The 25,275-nt window shown below is 38.4% G+C and overlaps 1 protein-coding gene across 3 annotated transcripts in view; it reads right to left on the bottom strand.

Moving 5' to 3' along the window:
* The window catches only part of AMN1 (antagonist of mitotic exit network 1 homolog), a 36,936-nt gene that overhangs the window by 4,874 nt on the left and 6,787 nt on the right, over nucleotides 1-25,275 (bottom strand). For all 3 annotated transcript variants that reach the window (XM_032473505.1, XM_032473507.1, XM_032473506.1), the window contains 5 exons: nucleotides 18,910-19,042; nucleotides 14,949-15,093; nucleotides 13,257-13,474; nucleotides 12,882-12,938; nucleotides 7,731-7,842 (listed from right to left, as the gene is read on the bottom strand). In XM_032473505.1, coding sequence (XP_032329396.1) covers nucleotides 7,731-7,842; nucleotides 12,882-12,938; nucleotides 13,257-13,474; nucleotides 14,949-15,093; nucleotides 18,910-19,042 — 665 coding nt within the window. The remainder of the gene's footprint in view (nucleotides 1-7,730; nucleotides 7,843-12,881; nucleotides 12,939-13,256; nucleotides 13,475-14,948; nucleotides 15,094-18,909; nucleotides 19,043-25,275) is intronic.

Raw genomic sequence — 25,275 nt, 5'->3', positions numbered from 1 at the left:
AAGGGACAGAGGTAACAATCTGACACATACCTCTGAGAGGTTCTGCAGACACTAGGACCCGCCCCCCGCTCAGTGGAGGATGCTGACTACATGCTGAACACAAGCACACAGACCCCAAGAGGCTGGAACCAGAAGATTGATGATTCAGATTCCCCTACACATCACCCTATTCCTTCACCACCAACCAACCAGAAAAATGTCCACGAGCTAATCACACACCCTGCAACCCGCACTCCTAATGCTGCCTCTGCCTGAAAGCCTTCCGGGACGTTAGGGTTTTTTGAGCACAGCCTGTTGGGGGACATCATGAGTGGGTGTCCCAGGTGGGAAAAGAATTTACTAAAGACACAGGAAAGTTTAAGAAACAAAGGAAAAGTTTGATAGATTCAACAGTGGGCCAGAGGTGCCTGTGTGAGCGCTGGGGTGGACGGGCAGGGTCTTTTATTGGGGAAGGGGCTGTGAACACAAAGGGATGGAACAGATGTCTGACCGGCTACAAATGCGGTAAGGAGCTCTGGTACATGGGAGTATAGTTGGATCTATGACCCCAATAAGATGAAGACATGGACTGAGACAACCAACGTAGTGGATGTATGACTCTGGTAAGGAGGAGACGTGGGCTGGGACAAGCCGGCCTGCGCTCCAGGGAGGCTGCCCATTTTTCAGGGCGGTTAATTCCGCTGAGGTAAATGCGTGTCAGGGAAGAATGCACTTTATCTTCTGAAGAGGAGCAGGCAGATGCCTAAGGGTTGGCAGTTTGGGGGTCACGGGGCTCATCAGGCACCAGCTGGCACCGCGTAGCCGTCTGTTCTCCTTGCTCACCACCCTGCACTTCCCTACACAACCTGGGGTCGACAGGCTGGCTTTGCCATGTGTCACTTGAGCGGACCTGAGTTTGGTTTGGAAATAGTAAGATTTGCCACACGGATTTAAATCAGTGCCTTCTCCGCTGGTAAGATTCTCTTATGATTTAGTCATCCCTGTCAGTACATAGAGGAAGATACTGACTGAAGGAGACACCTTACAAACGGAGATTTCCTTTCTAAATGTCAGCTAAATTTCCTTTCTAAATGTCAGAGGGTAACTTCTGCTCTGTTTTCTGAGCTTCTCCATTGTCTGCTGTTTCCCAAAAATAATTAGCTTAAAAGAATCCTTAGGCTAGAGAGGCAGATTCTGGGGTGGCTTATTCTGCCACTCATCGAAACAGAGACTAAGGACTGAAAAAGAGTCAAAAGATAATTTACACCAATCACACCGCTGATGCTTGATGTCACTCTCCTATATCCCCCCCATTTTACTAATAGTTAATCTACTTGGCAGAAGAGCCTTAGGAAATTGCTCTATTGGGGAAAGGAGTAGAGATTGTGGGTTAGGTGACTTAGGTTTTTACTTCCGGTTCTACTATTAACTACTTCTAAGATGTGGGGCAAGCCACCTAAATTCACTGTATCTTCGTTCCTTTATCTTTAAAACAAGGGAGTTTGTATACGTGACTTCTGAGGAAACTTACCACTGAAACAGAGCAGAACCCTGCAGGGTCTTCCCTGGTACAAATCCTTCCTGTGTGCCCCGTTTCCTGCTTGTAAGAAATAGGCTTCATTCAGCCTCCTTGACCTTCCCTGAGTTCCCAGGGGCAGATTAAAACAGCTGCTGATCAGGGAAGGGAGGGAGTGCAGACAAGGGAGAACAGTCAAGAAGCAACAGTGCAGCCTCGGGGCAGGGTCCTGGCTCCTCCTCAAGGAACAGAATATATGTAACAACACCTTTGAGCTCTTCTGCAGGAAGTAAGGCCCCCCACCCAGGTGGAGGATGGTAACTTTAGGCTGAGCACAAGATTCCTGGGAGGCTGCCCTGAAATCTCAACACCAACCAATCAGAAGAAAGTCACACACCCTGCAGCCCTCACCCCAAATTTCATCTAAGCTTTTCCCTAAAAACCATCCAGGAGTTCAGGTTTTTCAAGCATCAGTCACCTGTCCTCCTTCCTTGGTCCTGCAATAAACCTTGAAGCCCCAAGAAAAAGAAGAAACTATGTGAAATAGAAATTAACAAGCTAATTTTTGCAAATGATCAAGGAAAATGTAATTTAGACATTTTCACAGAGTACACAGTGAAAAAAGGGAGGCTGGGCACATTTTTACAAACAGTAATCAAGGTTCTGATGCCTCACGACAGTGGCTGGCAAAAAGCAGCTCTGTCCTGCTGGACTAGTAATGGATGGATAAATGATGAGGAGGAAATAATATAGGACTTAGAAAATGAAATATGAAATAAAAAAAGGAGCTGTCCTTCAAGCAAGTAATCAGCTTTTAAATTACAGGGAAACTCTGGAGCATACTGCTTGGCTCTTTGTGGTAAATCTTGACATATTTATTATTCAGGAATTTAAGTAAAGAACTTGTAAAGTAATCAAGCTGAAACAAATCCTCAGATATCACTAAAATTCAAGTCAGTGCAATCAAAAGCGGCAGATTTCCTGTTGGATTTTCCTGCCTTTCAGTGTAAACATAAAGGCTCTAGTGTTTGCTGCCTAGCTGCTTTGCTGCTCTCCTAAAATCTAAACGTCCACGCCTGCGAATACGGTGAAATGTGTGTACGCAGTGATTAGAAACGGAAACGCATGGCCATTGTAGACTAATGAAACTGGGTGAGTTGAAATTACTGAAAATCTTTGCAGACATAATGGAATTTAAAATAATTTAATTCATTTAAAAATTCTTTTGCTGTTTCCATAGTGTCTATAATTTACAATAGTTTTTTGTTTCTTCTGCAGAGATAAAATCAGAGTGCTTCTAACAGTTTCAAGACCTACTTTATAATGTGGAGTTTTGTTTATATTCTGATGGTAATATTAAGAAATGTTATAAAAACTTAGAAATACAGTGAAGATAAACCTACTATTCAGGGAATCTGATGGGTAACTACAGTGGACACTGACAATTGGGGGGGTCAGGTTGCTTTGAGTTTAACACAATATTAGAATTGCACAAACAATTGGATATATATATATGTATATATACACTTTTATTGAATATAAATTATATTGTCTTATCAAGTCAGATGTGAGCAATCACATGAATACGTAAGAGAAAACATTAAGGTGCCATGAAAAGAGAAAGAACTTTCATTTATCAGGCAAAAAAAAAAAAAAAAAAAAAGGCATTTGTCTTCTTTGTAGAAAAAAGAAATTAAAATTAAATTTAAGGTAAATATATGAGCCCACTTTATTTTCCTTCAATGATGGTAGCAAAAATATACCATGGCATGCTGACGGGAAAGGAGGATGAGCAGAGATGACCTGAGTAACTGAAAAACTTCAGCTTTTTGCTCCTTGAGAAACTTTATTGATAAAAGCCTTGTGTATGAACTGGTCTCATTATCAGGTCTCCTGATTTCATGACTGGCAATTATGTGTGAGGGAAAGCTGAGGCCCATGAAAGCTAAGTCACTCCGTGTTCTGGAGCGACGGCAGGGGGCTGGGGGTGGGGGCCCGTTTCACTCTATCTGGAGATTTTGTTTTAATCTAAGCACTATTATTAAAAACCATGTCACAATGAGCAAACACTTCAGTAACTCACCTCCTATTCTGTGAGAGCAGGGATCAAAAAATAATATATAATTATTCTGTGCTAAGAAAAAAAATCGGGAAATGCTTCCGTATGGGAGCAAAATTTGCCACCCTAAATTGTCTCTTTGGCATGTGGATTATTTTCAGCTGAAAACAATCAAGATTCAAAAGAAGAAACTCTGACCTTGCCCCTCACTGTCTATGGAGTGAGGGCCTTTTCCAGGAATAGAGCTATCACCAGAGAGCGTCTGCAAAGAAAATGGGCCAGGTGTGGAGCTGGAAACTCAGCAGGACCTAGGGATCAGAGCACCTCTGCGTCCCACTGCCTCCACGGGGCTCAACAAATATTTGTGTACCAAACATCTGCTTTTCCATCTTCATGTGAATTTCCTTCCTCCCTTCTGAAGTCCCAAACCACTGTCCCCAACATCCTCTTTTGTCTTTAGCTGCCGAGGGGGGAATGTAGGGTGAGAGTTCCGGCCACTTCGGTGAGTGACTCAGTTCTTCTGGGTCTCTCCCGCGTACACATATCATTAAACTTTGTTTGACTTTCTTCTGTTACTCTGTCCCATGTCAACTTAATTCTTAGACCAGCCAGAAGGACCTAGAGGGGCAGAGGGAAATTTCTTCCTCCCTGGCACTTGGATTTAAAAAGTTGTTTCTTAGCTATAGTATTTCTCAGCCTGATGTATTAACATTCATTATAGTGGTATATTACATTTACCCAGCTTTCTGGACATATAAACATTTTTTGTTTTATGCTATACCCTTAGTGTCGTCTGGAATACCACACCATGCACCTGCAGTTAGTGACATCAAGGATCATGGAGCAGATCAAGGAAAACGGTATGACCACAAGGCGGCAGTAGCACACAACGAGATTTACGCGGGCAGCGCTTTGATAGGTTTGCACGGGAGGAGAGTCCCTCTCAACAGGAGAACTTCCAAGGGTAAGACCTTTCAAAGGGGGTGTGCGTGTGCGTTGGTTGGCTGGGAAGGGACACTACTCAGTAAGAGAGTAAGCTAAGACTGAAGAGGGGAGTTACGTGTCATGTGGTTGCTCTGCAGCAAGATAATTGGTAAATTCAGTATTTTGAGTCATTATGTGGATGGGGGAAAATTTAGTAGGATTAAGCTTTCCTAGTGTCTATGGTCATACCAGACAGGTATTTCTCTTGAATTCACCAGCTATTAATGTATCTTTGGTTACCAGTGATCTCAATAATTATATAATTTTATCTCAAAAGTCTTCTGCTTTAAAAATCAGATTAACCACTGCAACATGTTTTCCAGACTTGAAAACTGGTATTTGTCAGTCATTTCTTTTTTTATTTATTTTTTACTTTTTAATTTTTTTTTAAGAAAGCAATGTCAGTCATTTCTACACTGACACAGGCACATTTAAGCATTTTAATATTAATCTTGTACTCAGATAAATTTTTGGTTGTACCTTCTAAAGATTTCATTATCTACAGGGCCTCTGATAACTGTTTTAAGCAGTCTGCCTAATAGTAAGTTTTTTTGGGTGACTGTGTACACTCTGTCCTGACTTCAATGAAAAGTAGAGGGAAAATGCAAATTTATTTCCAAATGGTAACCAGAAAGGTAATCAAGCCTTTGCTGATTTTATAACATTTTATGTAGCCAAGTTTTCCTGAGACAAATGGAATGTTAAAATAGGACTTTTCAGCTAAGGTTTCAGGACTGGAGATACCAGCCACCCTCTCATTCCAAAATGAGATACCAGACCACCTATACATGACTTGCAAATGGTTCGCTGAAAACTGATTTGGGAATCCGTGGTGCCTCAACCAAAGACACAGAAGTGTTAAAGTGGGAAGAGATGGAGAACTGGAAATTGAAGAAAGGATTTCTTTGAAGACAGTTGTGATTTGAATTCTAGGAAGAGGGCTGCAGGTGCCTGCTCTTCCCCTGAAGCCTAGTGAGAGGGCTCTCAGGAGACCGGCTGGAGAATCTGGTGTGCCCCCTGGCGCCTGGGGGAGACACAGCACATGAGCATCAGACCCACACCTAAGACAACTAAAACCCAGGGCTGTGGTAAGAGTCCATGAAGCTAGAGAGAGGACTGAAGTTAAGAAACACCTGCGCTCTCACTGTCTAAAGCACGGGTTTTCTGTGGACAGATGTGGACTGGCACGGGTTGCCTTATGTTCTGCTCATGAGAGCAACCTGGGTGAGTTCGGAGATCTCAACAGAAAGAGACTGAAGGTGTGTGGCCAGATGCCTGGGGGCAGAGGAAGACAAAATGCTAGCTAGCTACGAGCTAGAGGACACATTTGCTTCAATCAAGAGAACTGCAGATAAAGAGAGAAACCCAATGGTGAGAGGAGTGGGAGAGGGTGGACACTGGAGAATATGAAAGGTGCCCCCCCCCCACCCCCCGTGGGGAGAGTACGGATCAGGGTCAGCTCACCCACAGAGCCCAGGGTGCTATGGTCAAGTAAGACTTTTCTTTCCCTTATCTCCCCTCCTGCCCACTACCGTCCTACCCTGCACCGACACCGGTGGGTCAGAAACCACGGTGGGGGAGCTGGGGAAGGAAGAGGAGAAGCATGAAGTGGTCAGCAGGGAAACTAACGATGTCCCCTCACCCACCCCCTGGCAAACTGGGGCCGACGGGAGGAGCGAAAAGCTGTAATGTGAGCTTGTTTAGAGTATTACGTGGGTCAAAGACATTTTAACGACTGAAATGAAATGACAAGACTTTTTTTTTTAACTATCTGAGAATGATAAGTCAACAACATATGTCTGAGATTTTCATTGGTTTTGGGAAAAATCAGCCCCTTTAGAGCAGATTTGTAATTGAAACAGTGAGAGGAAAAGAGTCATTTTCTGAGTACATCTTCTTGTTTAATGTATTGATTAAATGTACACATAGCCCAGTGAGTAGATTTATTCACTTTTAGTTGTTATTCTGAAAAGCTCTATTACCAAATGTTGCCGTTATTACATTTCACATTTTGTGGTCTCCTCCACCTTACAGTGACAGCCCACTTGTTACAATGTAATTTTCTGCTTTTTCTGATGACCAGAGGGCCTCTGCCTACCTTCTCATGACCCCTAGAATAGTGTTTACATGTACCAATTCCCTGTCCTTAGGCCCATGAATTTTTCTGGTTCTAAATTACTTTTTAAAAATTATGATTATTAATTTTTAATAGGTAAAATCATTCACATGATACAAAATTCAAAAGGTACAAAAGGGTATATAGTGAAGGCTTTTTCTTTCTCTTGTCTCTCCGCAACTTTCCCTAGAGGTACCCACTGTTAAGAGTTTCTAACGCCTCTTCTGGCTTTAGTGCTCTGAGAAATGCCTGCCTAAAATAAGATTCAGTCTTCATCATGGATGTCACTGATAACCAAATACAGCCCATTACAGGCGTGGTTTAGACTGGTAGTCCAAACATAAGGGAAAACAGAAGCTGTCAAAAGGACTTCTAGGACAGTGACTGTAATTAGAGAGATGAGGTGGAAGGGCTGGACGTGAGCACCGACTTAGAGTAAGATCCAGGTGATGCTGCGGTGTGCGACCTGTCACCGGGGTCATGTGAAAGGGGGCTCGCGGCTCTCATACAGGCCAGAAGGGCTGTGACTGCTTTGTTCTCCTTTAGGGAAGAACCACATGTAGCCTAAGAGTCCAAATTATTCTGAATCTCAGTCTCTCAAGCTACAGCTTGATGAGATGACAACTAACAGGTCACTTAGCATATCGGATTGATGTAGTATTACAAACTTGACTACATAAAGCATCTTGTTTAATGTCATGACCACTACCACTGCCACCGTCGTCATCCTCATTGTGGTGAACATTTACTGAGCACTTGCCATCACCACCACCACCACCACCATCACCATCATCACCATCACCACTACCACCACCATCACCACTACCACCACCACCACCACCACCACCATCACCACAATCTTCATGACTAACAATTACTGGGCCCTTACTATGTGCTGGGCACCATGTAAAGTGTTGTCAGATACTCATCATGACCAAGCTTACGAGGCAGGGTGCTGTCATTTCATCCATTTTGGATAAGGACATGGAATAATGGAATGGGTTAAGTTATTAACTCAAAGTCACAGTTATTAAAAATGAAATCCGGATTTGAACCCAAACAGCCTAACAACTAACCTGTTATCAAGGGGCATCCATGGAAGAGCAATATGCAGATCTGCGGGCAGCAGGTCAGGACAGCTTCTACCGCCTCGTCAGTCAGATTCACACAGTGTCCCATATGAATCTCCTGTTTAAACATAAAGTGCAGCGAAAGAAAAAAAAAAACAGGACAATAATTACAGTATGAAAAAGCTTGGGAAACTCTGTACTCTGATAGCAGAGAAACCAAATATCTACTTGTATGAAAAACTCTGTAGAAAGGCCCAATGTAAGTCTGTAGTAGTTTGAAGGTATTGCAACCTTAAAAGTTAAATGCCCAACCATTTTATAAAGTAATCTGGAAATATCTATTAAAGCTGACAGTGAGTTTGCCCCAGAACCCAGCAATTCCATCTGCAGATATCCACTATATAGAGAAAAAAAGCTTGTACATGTACGCAAGGAAGTAATTTATAAATATGCCCCCTGAAATGTTATTTGTATAGTAAAGAAGTGGAGATTGGGTAAATAAATGGCGATTCATTAATATAACGTAATAGAACAGTTACAATGAAAAATATCTACTTTTATTAATAGATATAACTCTTAAACATAACGTTAGCTCAGACACTTTAGAAAACAGTAATGGTAGCATCTTATAAAGCTCAACATATACTTGTGCGTGCTTCTGACCCAGCATTTCCAGTCTAGGTATTCACCCCCACAAAATGAGAACATATATCTACACAAAGACTGATATGCAAATGTCCATAGCAGTATTCATAACAGTCTAAAACTGTTACAACCCAAATATCCATCAGATGGTGAATGTATGAACAAACTGTGTCATATTCAGACTATGGAACACTACTTAGCAAAAAAAAAGAAATGAAGTATTAACACATGTAACAACATGGGTGAATCTCAAAAACATTATGCCAAGTGAAGGAAGCAAAATAAAAAAGTAAAAAACAAAAAACAAACAAACAAAAACCCCAGAAGGCAATATAGCACATGATTTCATTCATATAAAATTCTAGAAAGGGCAAAACTATATTGACAAAATCAGTGGTTGCTTGCAGGGGGAGGGCCATGGCAGGGGACTTACTGCAAAGAGATGAGAGGACTTTTTAGGGTGACGGAAATGTTCTATACTTAATTGCGGTAGTGGTTACAAGGCTGTGGAACAATTAGCAAAATTCATCAAACTATACAGTTAAAATAGGTGAATTTTAGTGTATGTAAATTATACCTCAATATGCTTGAAAAAAATTTTAAATATAATTTTGAATTAAAAAGTAACTGTAAAACAATACATACATTATGACATTATTATGTACAATTTAAAAACATAGAATATTATATCTTGTTTATGGAGATACACACACGCGCACACACACACATATATACATAGAGAGATGAAGTATCTAAGCATGGAAGGAAAGATACAAAGGAATCTTTGGAATAGTGGTTACCTCTGAAGGAAGATGGAGAAATACGTGAGGGGAGGAGCTTTAGATACGACGTACTAATTTTAAAAAAGAACTAGAGTACTGCAGAAAGTGTTAAAATTCAAGTGATTGGTCCACAGGTCTCTATCATATTATTTTCTATGCTTTTCCATATATTTGAAATGTATTATCTTTTGCTTGGTGTTCTAATTTGGAAGCATCTTGCTTTGCTGGTGAGAATGTAAAAGGATACAGCTGCCATGGAAACAGTATGGCAGTTCCTCAAACAATCATACCTAGAATTAGCACATGATCTAGCTACCTCACTTCTAGGGATACACCCAAAAGAGCTGGAAGCAGGGACCTGGACAGATACTTGTGTACCTATGTTCACAGCAGCAGTATTCACAATAGCCAAATGTGGAAACATATTGATGGATGAACAGATACATACACAAAGTGTGACTGTAACAGGCAAATTTATAAAGACGGAAAGTAGAACAGAGGTTGCCAGAAGCTGGGGGAAAGGGTGATGGGAAGTTATCATTTAATGGATAAAGAGTTTCAATTTGGAAAGATGAAAAATTCTGGAGATAGGTAACGGTGATGGCTGCACAATGATGTGAATGTACATAATTCTACTGAACTGCACATTAAAATGGTTAAAATGGTAAATTTTATGTACAGTTGACCACAATAAAAACATTTTAATGATTCTGGAAGTAAAATTAGCTAGTAATTGATGTGTATGTTTATGGTAGCAGTATTTCTTTTCTCCTGAAATGCTGATGTTATGCTGGTGTACATATTATGATCAATCATATCTTAGAAATAAAGGAAACCTGAATATGTTGAAAATTCATAAAAATTGAGGCAAAAAGCATCCTTATTATAAACTGGAAGAGGCATCCTATGATATAAATTGGCAAAAGCTACAGACAATGAAATACAATTGAGAACAGATGGAAGGAACCATGTTCAACTCAGGTTCCATTTAAAATATACTGAATTTGAAAAGCATTAAAAAAAAGAGAAAATATTCAATTCTGGCAAATTGGGATCCTGGCAAAAATTGCAAATTCACAATGTAACCTTTATGGGAAACAATTCAGCATCATGCATTTAGGACCATTAAAAATATTCATACCTATTGACCCAGTTGTTTCGTTTTTGGGAGTTCATCATAGCAATGGAAGAAAAATTTGATATGTCCCAACATATGATTATTTCTAATAGCTAAAAGCTGTAAATAATCTGAATTACCAACACTAGAAAAATGATTAAAGGAAAAAATGATATATAACATGGACAGATTTTGTTCTCTGATAAGCTACTGCCTAGAATATAGCAGATAATAAATATTCTTTTAGTAAAAAATAGTTTTATACAGCAAATTAAATGTTTAATCATGAAGACTGCAGAAAACTATAAAATGACTATAATATAAAGTTAAGAATCTGATAACATTTATTGAGTGACTACCATGTATCTGGACTGCAGTAAACCTGCAGATAAAATGATGACAAAATGATGCACAAAAAGGTCTGTGCTTACTGGGAACTCAGACTAACAAAGATTTCAGAGGCAATCCTGACATTCATTAAATGCTGTAACATACATCTGTACTAAAAGTCAACCTTTAGGAGGGATTTAATCAAATTTATTTTTCAAGTTATAAATAATTTAGCAACATTGGTAATTTAATTTCCCAGAATCGAACAAATTAAAAGTACCAGATTAAAACAGGGTATGTGATAAACGGTAGAGATACATATCACCCAAAAGAGAAGAATCAGTTAAAGAGATAAATTCATTTATATTTCAATTTCAGTCAGGAATTGTCACAATGATGCTATGAGTCAAAGGTTAAAATATATTCACTCTACTTCATTTAAGGAGGGAATTAAGTTCTAACAAATTTTAGAAAGATTTCCATTACAATGTTTCTGTACTTATAGAAATAAACTTTGGAAAATTCATAAAATGAAAAATTCCATGATATGGCACCAACAATCACGAATGCATTGGTTACTGGACCTTTTCCTACGTCCTAAGTTATTGGATCTTAAGTGGGTGCTCCTAGTTTCATAATGCTGAAGTAAATGTGTAGGTGTATTTCCCACCGCTGCGTAACAACTAATTTCCTTGGCTTTATTAGGAAGTGATAAGCTAGGTTATCTGTTTGAGAGCTTTGTTAAAAACGATGGTGATTACAGGAGAATACTGTTGTAAGAATTAAATAGCCTAATGAGCACGAGGCAACAGCACGGAGGCCAGACTACAGCAAGTGCTCAACAAATGTTAGTATTTAAGAGAGAAGAAATTACGGCAGAGTTTATTGCCCCTATAGTTTGATGCAATTTCGGATTTGGAACTTTGTATTAAAAAATGGTAATTTCTTAATTAAAAGATTTGTAAAAACATATATGCTATTTTATACACACACATACAAATACATACATGCTAGCAGGATACAGATATATAAATATCACAGAAAAATCTTCTTGGGCAGTAAGTCAAGTAGAAATATTTTGGCAAAAATGTGGCACCACCCATTCTATTGCAATAGTGATTACTGACATTTATAACTCATGTATAGCCTGCTTACTTCCAAAGAGGATTTGATGTGACTTATTGTTGAAAAGCACAGCTATATTGAAAGTAAAAACAAAACACAGTAAACTGGGAAAGAAACAAGCCAAAAGCTTGGGACAGAAGGCTTCTTAATATGTATATTCAGAAACAGGTTACACAGGAGCCACGTCAGTCACTGAATACAAAGGGCTGAACACTAATTTAAGATGTTTTTAAATGGCTGCACAATGTGGCTGTTGGGGAGGAAAAACCTCTCTATCCTCTTATGTTTGTTTTTAAAAGTCTTTGAATTAAACTCACAAAAAGATTAGCAAGAGAAAAGACAAAGTTTATTCACATGAAAGCTCACAAAGAAAGTAGCTCAAAGAAAAGGCTAGAATTTAGAGTTTATATACCATCCTAACAGGGAAGTGAAGGGGGAGAAAGGACACTTGCAGAAAAGCAAATGGCTGTTTGGGAAGACAAAACTGTCAGGAGAGGAGCTGGGAGGTACGACAATCTTGTGACAGTGTTTGTTTAGTGCAATTTTCATCTGACTTCTCCAGTGACAGAAGTAATCCCCCCACATATGGGAAATCTTCCTTAAATGGGGTTTAAGGCAGTTGAATCCTTTTGGAAGTCTGTTTTTAGGCAGATGGGAAAGGTAGGGTTTCAGATAAATCCTTTTTTTTCCCATCCGTTGATTCTCACACATCTTCACTCAAAATAATTTTTATGCCACAGTGGTATATTCTGGATCCCTTCCAGGATCCAGAAAAATACAACGGCGAGAGAATAAGCAGCCCTGATAAAAATATCAGACATGAACATTTGAAACAATGTCAGTTTGCACTGATAAATTTTCACTATCATCATCCGTAATAAGACTGCTTAAATGTATTAGAAGCTAAAACTTCTGGAAAATAAGAACTTTTACTGAAAGTAAAATGCATTTTATTATAAAGCAGACTTAATCTGACTTTACCAGTTTTTTTTTTTTTACTGTGGGAATAAAGACGTAGAAGCAAAAAAAAAAAAAAAAGGCCCATGCAAATACCTAATTGATAATAAGGCACTGGTTGTCGGCTAGGTTTGAGAAAGAATTTCTGAGGATAATATAAAAATTCAGTTGGCATCATCTTTACAGATGTTCTAAAATTACCTCTAATTTCTTGGCACAAGGTCCACTAACAAGTGCAACCACACCATTGTCAGATACCTGAGAAAAGGGAAAAAGGAACATAGCAAGTAAATGGAAATGATCGAAGCAAAATTTTCTAAAATTTATTAATCGTTTAGATAATGGTTTTATTGCCTCCCATTTAGCAAACATGTTTTAGCCACACATACCTTGCACCCTTACTAGAATAATTGAGAGGAATGTGCCAAATTACACTGCAGTTATTTAACTACCAAAACACGAAGTGGTCATCAGTTTCACTAATAACAGGAAGAATTAATTATATTCTGATGAGTCATGGAAACACATTGGGCAAATGCATAGGTTCTCTACATTTCAAGCCTGTGTTTCATTTACCTGAGTCGCTGAAAAATCAACACACTGCAAAAATGCGCAGTTTTCTCCCAGCGCCTGTAAGGACACATCAGTAATGCACAAGCAGCCACCCAAATCAATGATCTTCAGCAGCCGGCAATTGAGAGCGAGGGCAAGGACTCCCTCGTCAGTGACTTTGCAGCATCTTTTCAAAGACGCTTCATGCAGGTATGAGCAAGACGAAGCCACAGCTTTTATTCCTGAGGGAAAGCATGATTCTGTATTAATGAGCTACACGTGTCCATATACAAGAACTGTGACTGATCTTCACGTTAGCAATCCCCACCCCTGATACATCCGATTGTACGTTAGCCTTTTTCAAAGTCGTCATCTGTGGGGATATGCTTAGTTTCCAGTGATGTTATCCTTATTTAAAACTCTTTTGGAATGTTTCAGGAATTCCCTACAAAGTCTGTAGTGTATTCTTCAGAATATCTGCAGTTAATGGCAAATCTTATTTATAATTTAGATTTGCTTTTAGAAAACAGCCAAAAGTCATTCAGAACCATATTAGGTAAATTAAATAGCAGGTGAGTCTCCTTCCTGTTAAAAGTTTTAAAATAATAAAGCTAATTTTCTTGTAGACTCCGAAAAGAAATCAAAAGTTAAATGGCCCAAATAGCATCCTTATCCTTAGGACTCACACCTGCGTTCCCTCTTCCCTCTTTGACTCTGCTTTTTCTGCCACCATGTTCCTTCACTGCTAGCCTGGACCAATCTTACATTTCACCAAGGCTCAAGAAAAGAGAAGCCCTTAAATCCAATTAAATGGGGGAAACGCACATTGGTGGTGGGTACGTGAGAGTTTGCCACATAAATAAAAGGGCACCTCAGGGACCCCGGGCCCTTCAGCCACCGACAGACACTACAGCGTTTTCACAGGCAAACGACACAAAATGGAAGATGGTAAATTCATGTGTAGGCCATTTTTATTGTTTTTCAAAATCTTAAGAAAGAACTATTATTTTATTCATTACTATCCAGCATGAAAATTCTTTTTAGGAAGTCAATATTTGTGTAAACATTTAAAAACTTAAGCTTATTTGGCAATATTATGAACATCCTAACTTGCTAAGCAAGCTGACTGAGAAACAGAGCCAGCTACCCACAAAATTTTCCAGAAACCTAGTTAGCCCAATAACCCCCTCTTTCTTATACTGAAGAAAAAGAAAACAATCCTACATTGAAAAAAGTAAAATTCCACTAATTCATGTAACAATCACACTGAAAAATGCAGTTTTTGTCTCGCTATAAAAAACCATGTATTGTACAGAGGGATAGGAGAGTGCCTAGTAAATTTAATCTGATGATAATTTAATTTTCTGTTGTAATATTGCATCAAGAAAGCCTTAATAAAATATGAATTGGTCATTTCTTGTTTCATTATACTAGGCAAAATATTTAAAATATAGAGGTATCCATCCATGTTTATTTTAAATATGTTTAAAATACAAGGTAGTGACTTAATCAATGTATTCTTAACTTTCGGCGTTGGTTATAAACAAGAAATTTAGTTTGGATTCTTTAGCTTAGTTTGAATATTTTTATTAACATTGTTTCTATTTCTTTCACATCTTCATACTCTCTTTTGACATGTTTTCCCCTTACTTACTCCAAAATTATGCCAGATGGTGAACAGTACTCTACCAATTCATTTACTGTTAATAAACACACCTTTTGAAGTTACGGAAATTCTGTTTCCTTTCGAGGCATTTAAATTTAATTTCTTCAGTTTTCTGCAGTTACACAGGTGCAGGAGAGCAGTATCTGAAACATCACAGCTCCGCAGATCCAGAGACTGGACTTCAGGATGTAAAATCTATAATAAATACATGATTTTGAAAAATCAATTTTTCCTATAAATATAGACGTTCATTCCATATTCAGTCTTTTGATGGTCGTAACAGACAAGTGGCGGATGGAAAATACAGCAAAGAATGCAGAAACGCATCTGTGTGGACACAGTTACACACAGCAGGAAAACACCAAGCCTGCTTCCACTGGAGGTGCAGCTTCCAGCGTGCCCCGGGCCCTTCCTGGGACGCGCAGCGCTGCGGAGACAGCCGCTCCAGAATGAGCAACCGCCAGGCCTGGAAGCAGAACCAAGGTAGCAGCGGGTGCTTATCCTCTGCCAGTAGTTCCCACTGTTATCAGAGATTCTGGCTACCTGCCTCTTTGCTCAGTGGCTACGAGTCTTCAATCACTGATATACCAAATGCTTGTCTAGAACATTTCCCTCCTTTATCTGTATTTTTGGGAGACAGTACAACAAACCCAGCATTATTGAATGTTTACCTGATGGCAACAAATAGCAGATCAATTACAAAGCATCCTGAGCTCTCTTTCTGGGGGTATTTTTCTTCTTCTTTTGGTTTCTTTCTTTCCTTTTTTTTTTTTTTTGGAGGAGGGAGGTAATTAGGTTTATTTATTTATTATTATTTATTTTAACAGAGGTACTGGGGATTGAACCCAGGACCTTGTGCACGCTAAGCATGCACTCTACCATTGAGTATACCTCCTTCTTTATTCCTTCTCCTTTTGCATTATTTTTTTCCAAAATAGAAATGGCTTAACTTTTCTGAATATGAAAGTGATATATTATTAGTATAAAACATTCAGACAGCATAGAAAAATTATAAAAATGATAAGAATAATTATTTCTATGTATTGAGCACTTATCATGAAGCGTCCTAACTGTGTTACATACACTGTATCATTTAATATTCTCTCTCTGTCTCTCTGACATGCACACACCCCTGACAGACTGGTAATTGCTGTTTCATAAATGATGGAGTTGAGGCATCCAGAGCTTAAGAAGCAATAAAAAGTACACAGCGAAAAAAGGAACAAAGCCAGGACTGGAAACCAGGTCTTTCTAATTCCAAAGGCAATGCTTTTAACTACTATAACTAAAATTATCCATAATACCAACACCCAGAGACAAACATAATACTCGTTTTGATGTGTTTTGAGTTTTTTAAAAAACATCTGAAGGAAAATGGGATCAGACCACATATGCTTGTAAATGAGCATTTTTTATAAAAATAATTGTGGCTGCATACAGATCCATTTTATGCGTGCACCATAACTTACTAAGTGCACCCTACACTGGCAAACACTAAGTTGGACATTCAGACTGATTTTAAGAGGCACCATAGTATTAGAGTGTAAGAACACGTACTCTGGAGGCAGGCTGCCTGACCTTGAACCCTGTGGTTGTGATCAAGCTCTGCTTTCTTTTTGCGCCTCACTATCCTCAGTAAAACAAGGATAATCTTTTGTGAGAAGTAAAGGTGCCTTGCTTATAATATCCTATATATAACAACTATTTTTATTATTGTCAGTAATATTGTGATAATATTGTGATGAGCATTCTTCTGTGCTTTTTAAATTATTATTTTCCTGAGATTAATATCAGAAGTAAATGGTAATTATGTGAGGTGATGGAGGTGTTAACTCACCCTACGGTGGTAACCATTTCACAACATATATGTATCAAATTGTCACCCTGTGTTGTACACCTTAAACTTACACAATGTTATATGTCACTTATATCTCAATAAAGCTGGAAAAAAAATACCAGCAGTAAAATTTTTGAATCAGTGGTAAGCAAATTTTTAGGACTTTTGATAATTAACGCCAAACTGTCCTCCTAAAAAGGTTTTTTTAATCAATTTACACTCTCATAGCAGGGGATAAAAGTGACTTTATTGCCACACTGGGTATCATTATTTTTTAAGTCTCTGCTAAACTGAAAGACAAACTGTGACTTTGATTACTAATGAGGTTAAATATCATTTTACATGTTATTGGTGATTTATGTTTTTGCTTTTGAGTATTTCCTGATTCTTCTGTTTTATTATTTGTTTGTTTTGATTTTTCTTACTGGTTTGCAGGCATTCTGTACACTGTCAAATTAAAATACCCACAGAATTTCATTCATACTGCAAATATTTTTTCTAGTTTGCTACTTGACTTTGTTCCTTTTTTTTTTCCTTCTTGTCATAAAGAAGTTTATATTTTCATCCATACAGCTTTTTCTTCTTCGTTTCTAACTTTGGTGTCATGTTCAAAAAGGCCTTCCCCACCCAGAGACTGTAAAAAGATCTATGAAATATTCCAAAAAGAGCCATCCAAAGATGTGTGTGACTTTTCAAAGGATGTTAGACCTGACCTTTTAAATAGTTTCATAATCAGGACTTTCATAAGGATGGGGATTAAAAGGAGAACAGCACGGGAAATAATGCTTTTGTTTTTATCTCATTTACCCCCTTAGCCCTTTTTAATTCAGGTAAAATTAGGTTTAAATGAATGTTCAGAATTGCCATAAAAGAAAAATTTAAGTAGAAAAATAGGCTACAGGGATGTGGGGAAGTGAAGAAAATCACGTTTTCTGCAGCATCATAATGTTTCATCTGTGAGCCACACATGTATCATATGCACCCACTGAACCATCAACAGTGAGAGCCTGGAGATACTGTTCTATCTGCCTCCACAGAGCCAGGCAGATGACAACACTAAAATGTGTCTGTTCAAATGCAAGCTAACATGAAGAAAATAAACCACTAAAGGCACATGCCTTTAACACAGAGGAAATTTAAATGGCACATTGAAGCACAATCACAATGTGAAGTGACCTCTGTATATGTACGTGGAGCGTTATCACGAAAGCCTGCCTCCTTCTGATCACAGACTGTGGGCAGAATATGTAGTAAAGTCAGCAGTAAGTACCTCCAGTCTCTGTAGGCAGTGAGTGATGACAGCCACAAACCCATTTTACAGTTAAGAGAACTGAGGTTCAATGTCAGAAAGAGTGGCAAAAACGGGATTTTAATTCAGATTGGAGGCCTTTACTATAGTTACTGTTTTACAGAATAGTTCATTTTAGCTGAGTTGTAGGGAAGGGGAGTTAAGTATAAATTAGCTGGAGTGAGCTATCCTAAAGAATGAGAAGAGGTTAGAAGAGTGATTTTTAACTGACTGTTATATATGAAAGGATAAAATCAATCTAGTAGGCTATGATCAACATTTTTTTAATGAAATAAGACATACTAGAATAAAATAGAAACTATCCAAGTGTACTGCACACAGTGTTACACACAGGTGCGATCTATGTCCTAGAATCACGATGTAACATATATATTTCTTACTGTGATTTTTTTTTTTCCGTTTGTTTATTCACCCTGCATTGCAGGTTTTTTCCCAGCTTTATTAAGGATAATTTTTGGGGGAGTATGTGGTAATTAGTTTTATTTATTTGTTTTTAATGGAGGTACTGGGGATTGAACCCAGGACCCCATGAATGCTAAGCTTGTGCTCTACCACTAAGCTCTACCCTTTCCCCAAGGGTATTATTTTTATCAGAAAGTTTAAAACTTTTTGAAAGTACTGGAGATCACAGGTGCTGGTACCATGAAGACAAGGGAAATAACTGAAAGAATGGTTGGAGAAGATTTTTTAGAAGCCATTACACATGGACATTTTAGTTATCTGGAGAAAAAAAAGACCCCCAATGCTTTATTATATTTTGAAATGATCACTAATCCTATTACAAACTATTGTTCCAAAAATCTGAAACCATATCTAAACGGTAAAATATGCCTGCTTCACAGTAGTTATTAGCATATGGCCTTACCTCACTTATATTTGAATCTGTTATCTGCCCCTGCACGCTCATTATTTTGATCAGTCTGTCTTTTATGTTGGGTGGCAAAGGCTTGATGTCTGTGATATATCTGGAAATATTCTTCATGAAGCACCAAAGGCATCTGAAATACAAAAGACAACACAGTCAATCACACTGAACAGGTACCGATTCCTAGTATTTATTTAACGCTATTTGTTAGCACTCAACCCTTTCATAAACTGGGTGTACATTTTATATGAATATTTACAACTTAGCTTGGTAAGATTCAAAAGCCTAGTCTAGTGCTCAGTTATGGACAAGTTACTTCTCCTCTACAACTTTTTCTCAGCATATCTCATTTACTAAAATGCATTCTAAATGACAAAAAAGAAAAAAGTATTTTCCTAAGTTAGTCTCTCTAATTCCTAAGACACAGCTACCGCCAAGATTTCAGTCACATACTCCTAAGCAGACATTAAACCAGGGCCTACTAATTTACAGGTTTTATTTGTTAATCCAACAAACTTGCTTTCACTATTTTTCTTAAAAATTATGCAGGTATTGAAATCACTCAAGAAAGAACTATAACCACAAAGATTCCACAAACAGTACAACTCACAGAGATAACAAACAGTGCCAGGATTATATATGCATAAAGTAGAGTTATCAAAGCAGGCAACCACCAAGACTCGTATGACCTACATATCTCACATGTGGCCTGAAATTCCAACTATGTGAGAAACTCATACTTTAAACAAGTACAAATCTTACTGAATTTCTGCCTACGAATACCCCCACGTATATACAATTTTATATTCATAAATAAATATGGTCATACACTTGAATTTTTTCAGTGCAATCTTTTTTTTTTATTGAGTTATAGTCAGTTGACAATGTTGTATCAATTTCCAGCATAGAGCACAATTTTTCAGTTATACGTGAACATACATATATTCATTGTCACATTTTTTTCTCTGTGCGCTACCACAAGATCTTGTATATAATTCCCTGTGCTATATAGTATAATCTTGTTTGTCTACTCTACATATGCCTGTCAGTATCTAGAAATTTCGAACTCCCAGTCTGTCCCTTCCCACCCCCTCCCCCCTGGTTCAGTGCAATCTTATTTTTTCTTTTCCTCTTTTGGTTGCCCCTGCTTTCCCTCTCCTACCCCCCTCCCTCTTCCGTTAATTTGGTTTTTCACACTGTTTCAGTGTATGTTCTTTCCTTATTTTCCCTCTGTGCTGTACACACACAAACATTTACTCACATATGTACTGTATATACTCACACACACATTTAAAGGGTTAGGTTGGGGGTGGGCGGAGATCACTGTTTCCTAGACTGGCATCATTGTATCCTCACTTTTCCACATTCTATCTCATTCAATAATATCTTATGAAATTCTTCAAAGCATCGAGGGTAGTTTTAATCCTCTGTTAATGGCTATACAGTATTTCATAGTGTGGATGACTCATTTAGTTACCCCCTATTGATGAGTTTTCCACTGTTTCTAGGATATGTTAACATACATTGTCAGGTTGTTTTCTTCACATTTCCATCAGTGATGTGGGAAGGTTCCTTTTCCTCTACATCCCTCAAGCAATACATATGATCGTTCATTTCATTTATTTTTCCATTTATTTCCATTATGTCCATTTCCCAATCGCATGCCCCATCACTGCAGGAGATGATTCTAAGGTCTAATGTGTATCCTTTTGTTGTATGTGTCTCTTTTACTTGATGATTATGCATGTATTTCTAATTTATGTATATGGTATTTGTCATAGATTTGTTTAGTTTTTCACTCAGCACTGTTTTTAAGATCTAGCTACTCTTAAATGTTGGAAGATCTCATGGGGGAAAAGTGGTATTTCATTATTACTTTAATTTGTATTTCTCCATTAAGTAGTAAATTTAGTATCTTTTCATAAACTTGCTATCTGGATATTCTTTTCTTTAAATTGTCTATTCATATCCTTACCCTATTTTGCTATGTTTTTACTCAAATTTGTAAGAGCTGTTTTTGTGGCCGAATACATGACTGATTTTGTATATGCTCCATAAATATTCAGAGAATGTATATCTTCTATGTGAGAGAAGTAATGTTCTCTGTGTATTATGTATGCATGCCTATATATGCTGTCTCTTTGTAGGCATATGTATGTGCACAGAAATATGTGTAAATGACTGTTTATTGATAGTATTTATCTAATTCTTGTGTTCTTATTTTTTCTACTAAATCTATAGAATTGTTAGTTTACAATACTCATAGACTGAAATCAAATTTTCATTTCTACTAGTTTTTGCTAGTTTATGTGCATTATTATTTTATAATGAAAATTTTCCAAAATATAGAAAAATAAAATAGTTTAAGTCAATGTACGCAAAACCTAGAATTTTAAAATTTGTTTTATCACATTGTGTCAGATATCTTTCTTTAGATATAAAGCCTTTCAGATAAAATTAAGGCCTCCTTTGTCTACCTATTCAGGTTTACTCTCTTTATCTCCCTTTGCAGAGGCAACTACTACCATGAAGTTTTAAAAATAGTTTCTGTCCATGATTTTATTACACTTTTAATACTAAAGTATATACCCATAAAGAACATATTGTTTTTGCATTTATAAAATGTACTGTGTTAAGCTTCCTACCATGACTGAATTGGTCAATTGTCCTTGTAACTGTGACAGTGTTTCTTTTATATGACTATGGTGTTGCAAATTCATGATCAGTTTATCTTTTTGTGGAATATTCCTTTTACCCTTAAGTAATATCTCTATCTCTATGGATGTGTCTCACTTTAGATTCTATTCAGTCTGGCTTTACAGTTGCTCCACCACCTGTTTCTGGCTTCTTTTGCTAACATGTTTGTGAGATTCATCTACCTTGCTGCAGATAGCTACAGGTTGTTCATTTTCAGTTTCAGTTTGTTCATGTCCATTTTCATTGCTGCATAATATTTCACTGTTTGAACAATTTATTTATCTATTCTACTGCTGATGTACAGTGTGGTGGTTTATGATTTTTTTCATTATGAATATTAATATGAATATTCTTGGACATGTCTTTTGGTGCACATGTGCCTGTGTTTCAATCTAGGAGTGAAACTCCTGGCTCATAGTGTATGCATATGCTCAGCGTAATGGTTTGAACTGTCATTGTGAATATGTTGCAGAATATTCCCTTTATTTTCTTTTTTTTGAAATTGAGGTGAAATTCACATAATATAAACTAATCATTTAAAGAATGGCATTAAAATTCAGTGGCATTTTGTACATTCACAACATTATGCAACCACCACCTCTATCTAGTCATAAAAGATTTTCATTAGCCCAAAAGGAAACTCACACTTATTAAAGAATCAGTCTCCAATCCTCTCTCCCCTACAATACCTGGCAACTACCAATTTGCTTTCTCTAGGTATGGAATTTTCTGTTTCAGGTATTTCCATATAAATGAATGCATATAAATGTGGACTTTTGTGTCTGGCTTCTTCCACTTAGCGTAATGTTTCTGAGGTTCATTTCCGTTGTAGCATGGAGCAGTACTTTACTCCTTTCTATGGCTGAATGCTGTTTCACTGTATGGATACACCATATTTTGTTTATTGATTCATTGATTCATTTTGGTTGCTTCCACCTTCTGGCTGTTGTGAATAGTATTGCTATGAACATCTGGGTACAAGTGTTTGTTCAAGTACCCTGTTTCAATTCTGCTGGGTACATACTCAGGAGTGGAATTGCTGGGTAATATGGTGATTCTATGTTTAACTTTTTGAGGAACTTCCAAGCTGTTTTCCCCTTTATTTCTTTAAAGTATGGCTTCCTTTAGTTCTTTGAACATGTTTATAGTAGTTTCTTTTAAGTCTTTGCTAAGTCCAACATCTAGCTCCTCTAAAAGGCAGTTTCTGGGTAAATGAAAGTCAGGGGTCAGAAAACTACTGGCCTATGGGCCAAATCTGACCTGTTACCTGCTTTTATAAATACAATTTTTTGGAATTCAGCCATGTTTGTTTATTTACGCACTGTCTATGGTTGCTTTCACACTACAATGTCAGAGCTAAGTAGTTGTGAGGGAGACTGTACGGCCTGCAAAGCTGAAAATGTTTATTATGTAGAACTTATAGGCAGTTTGCAGTTTAGACAATGGACAGTACTCCTAAGATTAAGGCACATTATATTGTTACTGACTCTTGGACTGTAGCCAGTTGCCTAGCAACCTGGTCTGCCATTTGGAAGACCGCAGATTGGCAGATTAAAGATATCCCTCTTTAGGACTGCGAACTGTAGAAACAAATTACAGCTGACAAGTAGACAGACATGGCAATGGCTCATTCCCTAATAGAATGGGCTTGAATCATGCTGTTAAGTATGCAACACCCAGATCCCTGCCGTTGCTACTGAGACTCCAACATCACAGTGAACACAGCAACACATCCACCACCACGGCCTGGGAAAGTAGGCATTACGTGTGTCTGATTTTAAAGCTGCCACTGCACGCCAGCCTTGTGCTTCCTTCAAAAGTTCACCTGTTTGTCTTCTAGCAAAATAGGCCACACTGCAAGTCCCCTCTTACTCCTGACAAGTGGACTATATTGAGCCTTTGACCACCTGTCTTGGGGCCTCCGTTGATGCCTTAACTGTTGTTGACACCTTTTCAGGTTATGGGGTCACTATTCCAGTCTCAGCAACCAGCGTCAGCTACACTGGCCATAACATACACTTGTTATGTTTTTGGCCTTTTAGACTGCTTACAGTCTGACAATGTGATGTCTTTTATCGCAAAGGTCCACTCAACACTGGACCAATAGTTAAGTATTCAATGGCCATTTCACATCCCTTATCATCCTCAGGCTCCTGGCTCCAAGAGGTAAATGGCCTTTTAAAAGAGTCAACTAAAGAGATTTCTGACTTTACCTTCTCCGGGTCCCACACATCTAAGTGAGGCAGCTTGGTCACTAAATGCAAGCATACACTGAAAGAGTTCACATCCTCTTGGTAACCTTAGCAGATAATGATCAGGATGAAAGGGGTGGAGGGCTACCTTGACCTATCCTGAAATTTGAGGATTCCACTTTGACAATTCCTGAGCATAGTGCATTCTTCTTTTCCCTAACAGCGACCCCAAGCCAGCCTGGTTGGTGCACCTGGGTGGCAGCTTAGCCAAAAAGAAGCTTACAGAATTCAAACTTAATTCTGGTTTCGTCACCTGGATTCTCCTTCTGGACTGAATTGGTTCTAGATCAGGGGTCAGCAAACTATAAGCCAAGGGCTGAATCTGGCCTGCTGCCTGTTTTTGTAAATAAAGTTTTACTGGATCATAGCCATGACTGTTTCTTCATTACATATTGTATATGGCTGCTTTTGCTCTACAATGGCAGAGTTGAGTAACTGTGACAGAGGCTTATAAAGCTGAAAATACTTCTCTTCAGCCCTTTACATAAAAATCTTGCCAACCTCTGTCCTACGAAGATAAACGACCACTTGGTTGAGCACACTATAGTAGCCCTATCCACCAAGGTGGGAAATATGATGAATCTCTATAAATGTTGTAAAAAGACCCTTGTTCTTTCTGCACTTGACCTCTGTGAGTAGGAGATGATTGGAAAAAAGTGAAGTCATATGTGCCAGTATGGGACACACCAATTTTGTGACCGTAAGGGACAGCAGTAATTCCAGGACCTAGGGAAGAACACTTTAGACCCCGGGAAGTGCTTCAGGAAGGGGAGGAATCAGTGCTCCCTTCGTCCTCTAGATCCAGCGCTGCACCTTGGCAGAACAACTGTATGGTCCACCTGAGTGAGGCAAGCAGCAGCTGCAGCTGATAATCCGACCTCCGCTGGGTTTCTCCTTGCTGTCCCTGTGTTACGGTAACAGAAAATTCACATGGATATGGAAGGCCCTGAACTATTCTCCTTTGCCTAGCGTCTCTTCATGAGGGTATCAAGACATGGACCGGCACAACTCTGTTTCAACATTAGAGATATAAGTGCATGTTACTCTTGATGTCCAAGTGATTGTGGGCCATTTTATGTGTAAAAATCAAGGCTGCAACTACTCAGTGACACTTGCCCATGTGATATAGGCAAAACAACGTCATGGTAATCCAAATCAAGTCTAACCATAAATCTAAACTAAAGTGACCAGTGTCTCTTTGTTTCATGTGCTTGTATGTAAAGAAGAACAGGCCGTGGAATATCTCTCGGTCGGGGTGGGGATTTCCGTTCGGCTCACCTACTGTCCCTGCAGTCACTGACACCACCACCAGAGATTAACAGGTAAGCTTAAATTTCCTTGTACGGGTCATAATAGAGACTATCCCAGGCTGACACTACATCCTGGCTGTCTGAAAGGAGGCCTGCTGGCCTCCCCT

This window comes from Camelus ferus, chromosome 34, assembly GCF_009834535.1.
Source record: "Camelus ferus isolate YT-003-E chromosome 34, BCGSAC_Cfer_1.0, whole genome shotgun sequence".
Classification (NCBI taxonomy): Eukaryota; Metazoa; Chordata; class Mammalia; order Artiodactyla; family Camelidae; genus Camelus; species Camelus ferus.
The sequence above is the reverse complement of the archived record's forward strand: the minus strand, read 5'-3'. Positions and strand labels throughout refer to the sequence as shown.